We start from the raw sequence: 14,463 nt of genomic DNA on the forward strand, positions 1-14,463 counted from the left end.
CTTCCTGTGCCCGACTGCAGGTGCCCTTTACCAAGCTCTTGGATAAGTCGGCCGTGCGGCAATGAAGACCTGAGGAGCAGCAAGCTTTTTGCCGTTTGTCTAATGCCATTGCGAATACAGCGCAGCTAAGACTCCTCGACTTGACCAGACCGTTCGTGGTCCAGACTGGTGAGCGATCTGGGCTTAGGAGCAGTCCTCCTACAGGAATACGATGGCATGTTGCAGCCATTGGCCTTTGCTAGCCACTCCTTGGTACCAGTGGAGAGGAATTATTCCATGACTGAGGAGTGCCTCGCCATCGTGTTGGCACTACGGAAATTCGATATTTACTTTGATAGAACGAAATTCATAGTGCAGACGGACCACAGTGCACTAAGCTGGCTGATGTGGCTCCATGAGCCTGCGGGCTGGCTAGCATCCTTAGCTCTCCTGATACAGCATTATGACTTTACAGTGCTGTATTGAAAGGGGAGCATCAGCGTGGTAGCTGACGCGCTATCATGTGCCCCAATATCTACCCGAAGCCTTCTTCCATGTGCGAGTGCCGCTAACGGTGCCTTTACGCCAGCAAGCGTCTTGGGTGTAACAAGCGAAGAGAAAGGCGAGTCCACAGGCGGGCAAGCCTGTTGTTACGTTCTCCAGGCAAGCAGTGCACTGTAAAGTGGGTGAAGAAGGGAGTTTCTCGAAAGCGAACCCATGACGCCATCGCAAGTGGCAGGGATGGATGCAGTCCTGAGTGGGGACCTTTGGGAGAATTGGAATTGGAAGAGCTACTGAAGGTGCAGGAAATTGATCCATTTTGTCACGAATTGAATGATGGTCTCGGGGAGATTGAGCTCCGAGACGCTGCTGGTGGCGCGGCAGGCACAGGGGGTGCCGGAACCAGCTGTGTCGCTGGGTCCCCCCACTGATTCATATGACAGGCTCCTGCTGAAACACATAGCCACTGATGAGGCAACCACTGATGAGGAGTCTGTAGACCTGTTTAAGAAGGTTATCCCCAAAAGTCTAAGATGTGCACTGTTGCGATTCTCTCATGACAAACCCTTGGTAGGTCATTTGAGTGGGTCCAAAGTTTTTGCAAAGCTGAGCCAAACTTTGACCTGGCCTGGCACAAAGCATGACATTTTTCACTATTGCCATTCCTGCCCTGTCTGTCAAACAGTGAAATAAAAGCCTGTTGACAGTGAGTGTCTATGGCAAGTGGCAACCTGCGATCTCATAAGGCCTTTCCCCAGGAGTAAGCAGGGGTACACCCACCTGATGGTAGTCGTTGATCATTTTTCGAAGTGGGTGGAGTTGTTTCCTCTTTGGAAAGTGACAGCACGAGCGGTGCTGGAGAGGTTAGAGGAAATGTTTTGTTGTTTCAGCTTTCCGAAAAGACTGATTACACACAACACGTCCCATTTCACTGCTCGGGTGTTTTGTGCTATGTGCTGTTGCCTCGGGATCAATCACTGCACCACTTCGCCCTACCATCCCCAGTCCAAGACTTAACAGAACTCTTAAACCAATGTTGGTGGCCTTTGCCGAAAGTCGAAAGGATTGGGCAAACAACTTAAGGGAGCTCGTATTCGCAATCCAAACTGCCGGGAATTGCTCAACTAGTTTCTCTCCTGCCTTCCACAATTTTGGAACGGAGCTGGCAGATCTGGTGACCAGTGTCATTCAATGCCAACTTGGTGACGAGGAGGTGCTGGAAGACTGTTCTGCTTAGGCTTCAGCACTTTGGGACAGGCTTTGTCGGGCTCTCTGTAGAGCAAGGCAGAGTTTGGCATCGGCCAGGGCTCAGCAGAAGGCTCAGTATGACCAGAAGCATTGCCATCTTTCATTTAAGGTGGGTGACCTTGTCCTGAAGCGCAACTACACTGTTAGCGATGCACGAACAAGGGGTTCTCAACCTTGCTCGCAAGTGGCTTCGTGCGTATTGAGTAAAAAGATTGGTCTCCGCTCGTGTACTTGCTGAAGGACCCTCTTCATGCCTCCATGTGCTGAAGCCACAAACCCTCCAAAGAGGGAAAGAAAGGAGGCCCCAGGGATAAACAGTAAATTCGAGCAAATTTATTGCTTTAACGACAGAGACTGATGATAAGGTTTGACAACCTTTGGTGTCATGCACATGTGTGCCTCTGTTTAGTGGTGCTAAGATCGGCACCGATAGCAAAGTGAGGTTGACAAATGCGGAAATTTGGGCGGATTGGTTAAGTTGCATAATGAACAGTGCAAGAAAGATGGGGACTGAGAAAAGAAATTGACGTGACAGGTGTTGATGTCAAACCAAAGTTTATTCAGAAGCACACATAGACTATATACTCGTCTTATCCCAGCAATCTCCTCAAAGAGAGGTCAAATCTTATCCTATAACTATGATGAATGGGACAGTTTGTGCACATCAATTTCTTTATCATCAAAACCCATTAATTTTCTTTGGGGTGTTATGATTAAGAATGTGCCATTTACCTCTTGAGGTCTCTGTTTATTTGTTCTTGGTAGACTTGTGATGCTAACACATGCCCAGTTCTATGTTGTTTTCACATATGCATTAAAGGTGCACAATCACTCGGTTATGTGAATACAAATTGAATAGTAAATACTCTAATAATTTGATCTGCGAATCGGATATCTATAATTCAGTTTCTCAATATCTGGTTGCAAAAACCAGGGTTGATGCCTTGCTACGCACAGCCTCTCTACAGCTGATGATCACTGTCAGTAGCACATGGTTCGTAATGATCGGCAGGATATATTGTTACGAAAGGATGAAAGAAGAGAGAGAGGAAGAAGATTGCGAGACGCTGGCTGCTTCGTGTTGTTGGTGGTCAGCCATTTTAACCCCATTGACTCTGCTTGTATATACATTGTAAATACTCCCAACATCCCCGTAACATATTGGTGGAGGTGCGAAGTACCACGGCTGGAAACTGAGCTCCGCAGTGGACGTCGCATCACCGTCCTCACCATGAATGACGGTGAGCACTCGGAATCAATGTCGTTGCCGCCTCTGACGTCACCATCGCCCGCTACGTCGCTGTCCCCTTCGGTTGGGGTTGTGCAACCCAAGGATCCTGGAACTTTCTGCAGGACTGATGGTGCCGACGTTGAAGAGTGGGTGGCTATGTACGAAGGTGTCAGTGGAATCAACAGATGGGACCCTACGCTTCTGCTAGCTAACCTGTTGTTCTACCTAAGAGGCAGGGCAAAGGTGTGGTTCGAAAACCATGAAGAGGAGCTGACCAGCTGGGACGAATGAAAAGAGAAATTGATGGAGTTGTTTGGCAAAGCAGCCGGCCGTAAAATTGCCGCAAAGCAAGAACTGGCCTCCCGTGCCCAATCCCCCATGGAGTCCTATGTCTCGTACATAGATGACGTGCTGGCATTTTGTCGTAAAGCTGATCACGACATCATAGAAGGTGAGAATGTCGGGCACGTGCTTAAGGTCATTGCTGACGATGCATTTAATCTGCTCATATGCAAGAGCTGCTGTACAGTTGACGCAATCATCAAAGAGTGTCGACAATTTGAGCAGGCCAAAAGCCGATGCATGCTGCACCAATTCACCAGACTTCCCAATACTGCCGCAACGTCGATGTGTGAAGATCAGCACGCACAGCAGCACATGTAGCCATCACAAGACGTGGCGCAAATCGTTCGACGTGAACTGGACGCGATGGCGCCCGCAGCTTTCTGTTCGCGTAGCCCTGATGCTACCCCTTTTTCAGTTACCCTCGTGCAAGCCAACGTTCGACAGGAACTTGAAAACTTTGGCCTACATTCTGTCTGTGCTGTCACCAACCCCAGAGCCAACGAACGCCCTTCTACTATTTTCGTTGCACCCCGCCGCTTCCCGCCGCATTATCGTAACCCGGCTGAGTAGAGAACCGTGGACAACCAGCCGATATGTTTTACCTGTAGCCGCATTGGTCATGTCGCCTGATACTGTCGCAGCTCATGGCCCTCAACACCTCGCACGTCGACCAACCTGAGCCGTTTTAATGGAAATGCCCGCAATGTTTCGCCCATCACCGAGTCTAACAGCGTTGACAACTCTGCTAGGAACACGTGGTACGGTCTCTCACCATCGCCGCGCGGACACCAGTCTCGCTCACCACAAACATGTCGCCCATCTTCCCGTTGGCCGCAGCCATGTCGCCTTTCGTCCCCTGTGGCTTTTGGCCGCACCCTGTTGGAAAACGAAGAAATGCAACCCTTGGAGGGGGTGCTGCATTACCCACTACTGCAGCAAATCCTCTGTCTGTACCTACAAAGAGAAGTGTAATTGACGTTAAAATAGACAGCTTACCTGTCCAAGCACTCATCGACACTGGAGCCCACGTATCTGTGATGAGTGCTAGCCTACATAGACGTTTAAAGAAGGTCTTCACCCCAGCAGCTGCCCGAGTGCTTCATGTGGCCGACGGCGGTGTGCTGGTTGTACTTGGAATGTGCACTGTGTAGTATAGTGTCGCCCCCTGCCAGATCTCTGTGTTATCATACATATATATTTTGTAGTAGTTTAGCTAGATGGCGCACCCCCCTTCTGTCATGTGACGAGCTGGGACCAATCAGGAGGTGTCATCTGGCGTGTGCAGTCCTATTTAGTAATAAACGGCCGCTAGCCGGCTGAGTCTTCGTTCCAGTTTTCATCAAGAGCAGTTAGCTCCGAGTCTCCTTCACTGCGCCGGCGCTCGCCGCGCGTTCGCTGGCCGGCGGCCCCCACTTGCCTGCCGCTGCCGACACAACATCTTTTGGCGACGAGGATGGAATTCCCGCAGCGGTTCCGACCGAAGCTCCGAGAAACCAACGAGCTTCGTAAGTGAAGCGTCCCTTCCTGTGTCTGCACGGCAGGCAAACGCCGCCGACGCACTTGGCGTCGCGAGGCTTCCGAGCCTAGGCCTTCTTGCCCCTTTGTTCTTCCTTGCTCCATTCTACTCGAGCTCCGGCTTGTCTTCTGCACTGTCCCCCGCACGCTACCGGGCATGGCTTCTTTTACGGCGAACCTTCCCGTTTTTCTCGAAGTGCCCGGGCCACCGTTAATTCCATGGTATCGATGGAAAAAAATTTTTCAGGCCCACCTCGAAGCGGCCGGCGGTGGCAACTGGACGGACGCGCGACGAGCGTCCGCGCTCATCAGCGCTCTCGGGCCTGAGGGACAACGAAAGTACTTTGCAGACGAGGAGCAGGAAGCAGCAAGGCAGTTAACCGGCGCAGCGTCACCGTCAAGCGAAGCATAAAGGCAGTGGACCGGCGCAGCGTCAACGTCAAGTGATGCGGTTCCGCCAGCGTCAGAGTTCCAGAAACTCTTGCAGCGGCTTGACCGGCTGTTCACCGCGTCAACAAATGTTCTGGCGGAGAGGCACGAATTCACCAGTCGACGGCAGTTCGAGGGAGAAGGATTCCTGGAATTCGTGACCGCATTGAAGGAGAATGCGGTACAGTGCAACTTCGGCACAGCCTACAACGAGCGCGTCCGAGACCAAATAATACATGGGGTAGCGAACGCCAGCGTTCGCGAAAAGTTATTAGCTCATGGCGAAACCCTGTCCCTGGACAAGGCCGAAGAAATTGGACGCTCGTTAGAAGCCTTGCATCGAGCGAACCGCGCGTTCGGCTCCGAAAATGTACAAAGAATCGAGGCATCTCAACTTGGCGTTCCGTCGACGGGCCAAGATGACAGACTTCTTCCGGGAAGCTGCCAAGATGGCCGACTTAGTCCGGCAGGCCATGAAGTTGGCCGACTTCTTCTGAGAAGCCGCCAAGATGTCCGACTTCTTCCGAGAAGCCGCCAAGATGTCCGACTTCTTCCGAGAAGCCGCCAAGAGGGCCGACTTCTTCCGAGAGGCCGCCAAGAGGGCCGACTTCTTCCGAGAGGCCGCCAAGAGGGCCGACTTCTTCCGAGAGGCCGCCAAGAGGGCCGACTTCTTCCGAGAAGCCGCCAAGAGGGCCAACATTTCGCACATGGCTCCTCCGGGAACCGTGGTTCATGCGATCGATGTGGCAGCAGGAACCATATCGCGTCTTACAGGAATTGTCCAGCAAGAAATCGGCGATGCAACGCCTGCCACACGTTGGGCCATTTCGCTTCGGTATGTCAAAAGACCCAAACAGCGGTGCAACATGTCTCTTCCGCAGAGACGCTGTCTTCGTCAACTTCCGCAGGGCAGCCGTCCGCGTCTGTCTTGACGGTAAGCGCTTTTGAAACTAAAAAAGATTTGGAAGTTCCGGTCGTAGTTAACGGCGTCTCCATGTGACTGCTGGTGGATACGGGAGCGTCTGTGTCATTCATGATGGCTGAAGATTTTAGAAATCACTTTGGTCGACAGCACAGGCTGTCACAAACAACAGTGGACTTGAGAAATTTCTCCAAGCAATGCATCGACATTCAAGGCCTGTTTCAAGCCACTGTCCAGTTTTTCCAAAGGTCATGCTCCGTCACGTTCCACGTAACGACTACAGGAACATCACTGCTGGGTTTAGACGCCATCCAACGCTTGGGCATACAGATTGACGGTACGTCGCTGACATGTCGTCTACCATCGCTTCCTTCAGTACAGAGCCCCACAGGTGTGCCTCCGGGTTTTGATCACCTCTTCAGTGACGAGTTGGGTCTCGTCAACAACTTTGTCCACCGAATTCATCGGCAGCAAGATGCGAAACCAGTATCTTCACAGTTGCGCCGACTACCCCTGGCTCTCCGTGACCAGGTCACACATGAATTGCGACGTCTCGAGGACTGCGACGTCATCGAGCGCATCGAGGCTTCTGAGTGGGTGTCTCCACTCATGGTGGTGCGCAAGGATGGAACCATGCAGCTCTGTGTAGATCTACGGGAACAGGACAGTCTTGTGCCTCAAGTTCAAGAAAGGGTCTTGCAGAAACAGTGGCAAACTAAGCAGTACGTAGACAAACGTAGAGGTGCTCAGGCAACTCGTGTCAAGGTGGGAGACACCGTCAGAATAAGATTTAAGAGGAAAGGATTTTTTAAGTACAGTAAACCTCGTAAAGTCAAAGCCCAGATAGGACCATTTACTTTTCTACTCAGTGATGGGAAGACGTGGCATGTGTCTAAGTTAACCCTAGTGATAAAGGATTCAGCAGATAGTACATTGTGTACAAGTGATAAAGACGTTTTGTACTCATATTCAAACCTTTCCGATGACTCGTCTGTCGTGACATCGTCCTTTCATAGTCATAAGCATCAGTTAAGTAGTTCGTCTGACTGTATCACTTCAGAGTCTACACAGTCAGCAGTCGTCTCTGATTCCGTGGTGGAATCGGTAGCCTCCCAGTACTTGTTGGGACTTCGAGAGGAGCCTCCTGGGCAACCCTCTCCAGCTTTGAGCGACACCCACATTCAATTGCCCAACCAGGGGGAGGGAAATAGTAGTGGGACGACTGGGTCCTTAAAGTCGACCCATACGCGTCGCAACCCCCAAAGTTCTGAGGTACGCACGCGTCCTCATCGTGACAGAAAACGGCCTCCGTGGCTCGATGATTTTGTTTTCTGAGTGTAGAGCGTATTGTCGTCTCAGGCAATTCACATGTTTCATTAACACAGGTATAAAATGTGTTCCTTGTTGCGGTGCAGTGAGTCTTGTGCCGTGTTCCTTGTCAGATTTTGTTTTGAGTGACTGCCTGTGTTTTGGTGCCCCAAGTGCTGGTGCGCATGTGGACTTGGGCGGGAACGAACTGAATTTGTCCTTGGACTTAAGTGCATGCCTTGTGTGCGACTTGTGCGCGTGTGTGTGAACGTGGGGGGAACGAACTGAAATTGCCTTTGGACTTAAGTGCGCGTTTTGTGTGCGCGTTTCACTGTATGCTTGCTTTGTTTCCAGGGGGGGGATGATGTAGTATAGTGTCGCCCCCTGCCAGATCTGTGTTATCATACATATATGTTTTGTAGTAGTATAGCTAGATGGCGCACCCCCCTTCTGTCATGTGACGAGCTGGGACCAATCAGGAGGTGTCATCTGGTGTGTGCAGTCCTATTTAGTAATAAACGGCCGCTAGCCGGCTGAGTCTTCGTTCCGGTTTTCATCAGGAGCAGTTAGCTCAGAGTCTCCTTCACTGCGCCGGCGCTCGCCGCGCGTTCGCTGGCCGGGGGCCCCCACTTGCCTGCCGCTGCCGACACAACACACTGCATGCATAAATATAGCCAGCCGCCCTACTTCTGTTCCCTTTGCTGTGATCGACAACTGCCCTCACAACATTATCCTCGGATTGGACTTTTTATTCCATCATTCCTATCTCATCGACTGCGCAACCGGCGTTCTTAAGTTGGAACTGCCTCAAGTTGCTGATGCTCCGAGCACTCCACCGCACTTGTGTTAACTTCAAGATGTGCGTCTGTCACCTAAGGGAGTCACTTACGTCGCTTTGACCGCACAGCCAGATTCCCGATAGTGAATATGTCCTTCGCTCCATCATCGACATGCTTTTGTAACCGGAACGTTGCTCTTCTGCATACGCTGGTGACAATTAATAATAACAACCTCGTTCTTCCGCTTCTGAATTTCAGCCTGTGCCCTCAAGTGTTTCCAGCAGGCATGTTCTTGGCCAGCGTTTCGAATACTTCCAAATTTGACATTGAAAGTCTGAATGCCGAGAGCTATTTCTTAGCACCAATTGCAGCTCACAGCTCTGGTTCCCTAACGGATGACTTGGTGAGGCTGATTGCACCTGGCCTCACTTCTGCACAGGCCACGGACATATGTCTCCTCCTCGAATCGTACGTTGACATCTTTGATTTCGGCGACAAGCCTTTAGGACAAACATCTGTTGTTCACCACCGTATCAACACTGGAGACACGAATCCTATTCGTCGGTGCCCCTATTGTGTATCGCATGCTGAACGTCGAGTCATCCAATCAGAAGTGGACAAAATGCCCCGCAAAGAGGTCATCGAACCATCAGCCAGCCCTTGGGCTTCGCCTGTCGTCCTTGTGAAAGAAAAAGAAGGTACCTAGCGTTTTTGCGTCGATTATCGCCATTTAAACAAGATCACGTGCAAAGACGTCTACCCACTACCATGCATCGATGACGTCTTGGACTGCCTGCATGGAGCTAAATACTTCTCGTCCATCGATCTTCAATCTGGCTACTGGCAGATTTCAGTTGATGAAATGGACTGCGAGAAAATGATCTTCATCATGCCGGATGGCTTATATCAGTTCGAAGTCGTGCTCTTTAGCCTATGCAATGCTCTTGCGACAATTGAACATATGATGGACTCTCTCCTGCGAGGCTACAAATGGACCACCTGTCTCTGTTACCTTGATGATGTTTTTATCTTTTTCCCCCACGTTTGGCAGCCACCTTATCCGACTCGTATGCCATTTTTGCAGTCTTCTGAAAAGCTGGCCTCCAGCTGAACTCCACGAAGTATCAATTCGGGCGCCATCAGATTACCATGTTGGGACACCTCGTTGACGCATCCGTTGTCCAACCAGATCGGGGAAAAGTTCGCGCCGTACGCAGTTTCCCTCTGCTACGTTCTGCTACTGACATGCGCTGCTTCGTCGGCCTGTGTTCTTACTTTCGCCGTTTCATTAAAAACTTCGCAGATGTTGCTAGGCCTTTGACAGATCTTCTTATGAAGAACAGGCCATTCTCATGGGGCCCTGAGCAAGCTCACGCGTTCGACGCTCTCATCGGGTTTCTGACCACCTCTCCCATATTTGCCCACTTTGATCCATCTGCACCGACCAAAGTCCACACTGACGCAAGCGGCCACTGCATCGGCGCTGTTCTCACGCAACAGCAGAAGGGTACCGAGTGCGTGATAGCTTACGCCAGCCGCCTGCTGTCACCTGCCAAAGGAAATTACTCCATCACCGAGAGGGAGTGCTTGGCTTTAGTTTGGGCTGTCGCCAAGTTCCGGCCATATTTGTACAGCCGCATGTTTTCGGTCGTTGCAGACCACCACACCCTCTGCTGGCTGTCTTCCCTCCAGGACACCACAAGATGGCTTGGTCGCTGGGCTTTGCGGCTTCAGGAATTTTCATTTGTTGTCAACTGTAAGTCTGGATGTCAGCACGAGGACGTTGACTGCCTCTCGCGTCACCCCGTGGATCCTCCCGATCCTGTTGCTCATGATCCGGTGACCTGCGTGATGGCTTTGACTAACATGTCCGACCTGTGCATTGAACAACAATGCGATGCATCCTTAAAGGCCATCATCGCCGGAATGCAATCTGGAAGCACCAACAGCATGTGCCGCATGTTCGTGTTGCATGACGGCATCCTCTACCACCGCCATATCAACCCTGACGGCCCTAAGTTGCGCCTTGTCCTTCCTCGTCATCTGCGATCTGTCGTCCTCGAACAACTTCACGATGCACCGATGGCGGGACACCTTGGAGTGTTGCGTAAATACGATCGCGTACGACGCTGATTGTTCTGGCCGGGCCTCTACCGCTCTGTGCATCGTTATGTCGCAACTTGCGAATTGTGTCAGCGCTGGAAGATACCTTCCCTGCAGACCTGTTGGATGAATCCACCCAATTGAGGTTCCCTCTGAACCATTCTTTTGCGTAGGCCTTGACCTGCTTGGCCCTTTTCCGACAGCAACTAGAGGGAATAAGTGGATCGCTGTCGCTACTGATTATGCGACACGCTGCGCGATAACAAAGGAATTCCCAACTAGTTGCACAACTGACGTCGCCGATTTTCTCCTTCACGACGTCATTCTCGAGCACGGTGCACCTTGACAGTTACTTACAGACAGCGCCCGCTCGTTCGTGGCTCAAGTTGTGGACGACCTCCTCCGCTCTCGTGCCACTGAGCACAAGCTGTCCACCACCTACCACCCACAAATGAACAACCTTACGGAATGTCTCAACCGAACACTCACAGCGATGCTGTCGATGTACGTTACCAACGACCACAGCGACTGGGTCATCCTGCTGGCCTATGTGACATTCGCGTATAACCCATCCCAACATGACATTGCAGGATATTCACCCTTTTATCTTTTGTATGGTCGCGAGCCCACTTTGCCCTTTGACACCATCCTACCTTCTGTGCTCCACGTTGCCACTGAGTACGCTCATGAAGTCATCGATCGCGCTCACACGGCATGTAAAGTTGCCCGATCTCGTTTATTAGCCTCGCAGCATCTGCAAAAAGAGCGTTACGACCGGTGTCATCGCGATGTTCAGTTCGCCCCAGGTGCTTGGGTGCAGCCCAAAAGCAAAAAATTGCTTTGAAATTTTTGGCTTCGAACTGGCATAATGATGATGACCTTTTGTTACTTTCTGTTCTTCTAATAAACCTGTGAAATTAACGAACGGTTTTGAAAGACTACTTTATCACGGCCTGAGTGTTTCTCTTTAGTGTCTATTTTAGGCACTTGACACAAGCAACATGCAAAATTGTTGATCACCTTTTTCTGCTTCTGAATGTTTTTCTTAAGGTGGTGTAATTGCATGACTGGATGTCATAGTTGCACCCTCTTAGAACCTGTGGTTATTTTATTTGCTCACTTATTGAGCTACTTATTTTGCCAGTTAAATGTAGTAAATATTAGGCCCTGTTGTAGCTGCTCAGGTTGCTTTGCTGATTGTTCCACACTCTGAACTGAGCACTTAAAGGCCAGGAACACCCGCTTGCACCTTTGCAGTACCTGGAGATGATCCTGCTTGGCCAGTCATTCGCATTTATGGAGATCAACCAGCGATACAGGAAATATCGACCGAACGTTGCTTGCAGCAGGAATGAAAAAGTGTGGTGGCAGTATGCATACAATGCAGTCGTCGGAGAGTACGTCAGGCCTTACTCCTGGAAATCAATCAAGAAACACAGGTATGCAGCTGTGGAGTCTACTGTTGTTTCGTTAAGAAACTTCTCTGATCGCTTCACTTTGCTTATATAGCTTAGACCACTTATAACATAACTCCTTATTGTGCAGACTGGATATACTGCAGCTTTTTCTGACTCTCATTTATCCTCCCATATAATTCTATTTATATACATATCAGAGTGCACCCGTGCAAGACAAAAAATACCCTTTACAATGTGGCTTCCATGGCAAAATCCCCCAGGCGAGGGAAGCAGTAAATGTGCTTCTCAATGAGGTGTACTGGCCAACAGGAGGGGAGAGTGAGGAAAGTGATGCAGATAAAGAGGAGGAGGAAACACTGAGCAAGAAAGAAAAACATATTGGCAGTCATGCGGCTGTTGCCTCAGTAGTGGCGAATCCTTTGCTTGGCCACTTATCAGCGACGTCCCTTCCATATTGAACATGTTGCTCTATAGATCTTTAGTTTGTGTGCATCGTGAAGTGCACATATTGCTTGTACGATGCCAACTGCTCTCAGTTTAAGCAGACATAGTTTGGGACTTTTAGGCTTTATGCCCACATGCAAGCTTCCGCTGTTCCTACCATTACGTGCACATACCAACTTGGTAGGTATTTGCAGTAGTTGCTGCAGCTGATGCCTGAAAAAACAGTTACCACTGCATGCACTGCTGTCAGTTCAGCCACTGCGCATGGTCACATGCCCATTCTCTATGTAATCAACTACAGGTAGGAATGCATATCAAGGGCGAACTCTCCAAATATCACATGCAGCCCAACGCCGCCGCCAGCTATGACTACCCAGCGCGCCTCGTTGGTGTCTGCTTCATGCAAAGACCACAGGTCCTTGGACATTAACCTTCCAACATTCACAAATTTAAACAAATGCAAAAATTCTGGTTGCATGCTTTGATTCTCAGATACATGCAGCTGTTTGGTCTACATGTTCACGACATGTTTTGCAGCTGTGCACCCTTTGAAATATCTTTTGGTTATAGTGTGGAACTGATCATAGTGTGGATGTTCACGACTTCGGCGACTTACGCTATAAGTGGTCTATGCAGTACAAAGCACTGTTTCAACCATTCCTGACATGCAAAGGAGTGCTTCTAGATAATACAATACAAGGGCAGTGCTGTAGTGTTTAAAAATTTGCACCCTGCAACCCTCAGGCCTTCCAAAAGATAAAAAGAAAACATTGATTAGTGTCACTGGATGTTATACTGGTCTGAGGTTTGCAACACAAACGCAGGCTGAACTATCGGCATTACAAGGAGATGTACGTCAAGCGGCTGCAGGCACCAAATGATACGGAAATTCGGGTCGACGTGCAAATGCTGGAAGATAAGCTGGATGTTTCAAACATTCTCATGGCCAGAGAGGAGGCCAAGCTAGAGGTGAGCATGTACGCTTCTTTGTTTTCACTTTCACAGTTCAGCAGCATTACTGCGATTGATTAAGTTTACCTCAGAGAGACAGAAAGGTTGTCGTGACATGTTAAATGCTACAAGTCTGTCTTCAAAGAATTTCAGTGATGTCATGGCTGCTCCAATTGATCCAAACGGTTCCAAAAGGCAGTTTCTGCCACATACTGTTACATCGTTGCTAGTGTTCTCCAAGGATAGGATAGGAAAAACTTTTTAAAATGCCGACAACCGATGGTTTAATGCATTGGGACGCTGGCCAAGTGTTGACCTGGGGCTATGCCCTACTCTGCACTACCCCTGTTCGGCTTGTTTGTGGTGGGTTGTGAGGCTTATGCTTTTCAAGTGCACCCCGGGCCTGCTGTACAGCCCATAGTTTAGTGTCCTTGTCTATAGACTGCACAGCCCTTTGAAGTTTGGGCACGTATGTCCTGGAATAGCTTTGGTCAGGAATCTGGCACAATCCCACATAATGTGCCAAACGGTGCCAAAAGTATTTTCTGCTACATTGGAAAACAGAACTAATGTCTCGAGGTCGAGGCACTTTACTATCACAAGTGAAGCCATTCTTCCACCATCTATTTCTTTCAACAGGATGTAAAAACTGCAAAGAAAGTGTTGGTGAATGCTGAGCTCCTCATGCTGAGCTCCTCATGTCGAGAATGCTGAGACCAGGTGTTTCAGTGATGTTGAAAGTAGGGAGCATTTGCTTGACTTTTGCATGAGAAGGCTCTCTGCTGCTCTGGACAAAATGTTGCATCAGAAGAGTGCTAATTTGCCAGTATTTGTAATTGAAGGAAAGCGCAAGCAGTGCCACACACATACAGGGCAGAGGACAAGTCCCCTACTTCATGATGGGTCTGCAAGCCAAGAATTTGTCAAGACATTTCATATATGTCAGTAGCATACATGTCTATATCTTTATATTGTGAATTGTAAGCAGTGTTGGTTTCTTTTTTAAAGATAATTATTACAATGTTTGCAAGCTAAGCATACCTAGTCACTTTGAAATAAAATAAGTTCCTCATTGACGTAATTGTTGCGCAGTACAGGAGGGCAGTCCTACAGAAGTTTGGAAGCTTGAGTACAGCACTCATTTACGCTTAGTGAACAGACCAAACAACATAGTGTACAACTTGTCTCATATTTAATTTGGGGCAATATCTGATGCAGTTACACAATTGGCACCAACACCCATTTTCGGGCAGAAATATTTTTTTACTTCGGTTTCTTGCTTCTGTAAGC

At 49.5% G+C, this 14,463-nt stretch overlaps 1 protein-coding gene across 3 annotated transcripts in view; it reads left to right on the forward strand.

Moving 5' to 3' along the window:
- LOC142586048 (intermembrane lipid transfer protein VPS13A-like) overlaps positions 1–14,463 on the forward strand; it is a 935,034-nt gene that overhangs the window by 99,838 nt on the left and 820,733 nt on the right. For all 3 annotated transcript variants that reach the window (XM_075697293.1, XM_075697294.1, XM_075697295.1), the window contains 2 exons: positions 11,618–11,799; positions 13,047–13,191. In XM_075697293.1, the coding sequence (XP_075553408.1) occupies positions 11,618–11,799; positions 13,047–13,191 (327 nt within the window). The remainder of the gene's footprint in view (positions 1–11,617; positions 11,800–13,046; positions 13,192–14,463) is intronic.

The sequence above is a fragment of the Dermacentor variabilis genome, chromosome 6 (genome assembly GCF_050947875.1).
Source record: "Dermacentor variabilis isolate Ectoservices chromosome 6, ASM5094787v1, whole genome shotgun sequence".
NCBI lineage: Eukaryota > Metazoa > Arthropoda > Arachnida > Ixodida > Ixodidae > Dermacentor > Dermacentor variabilis.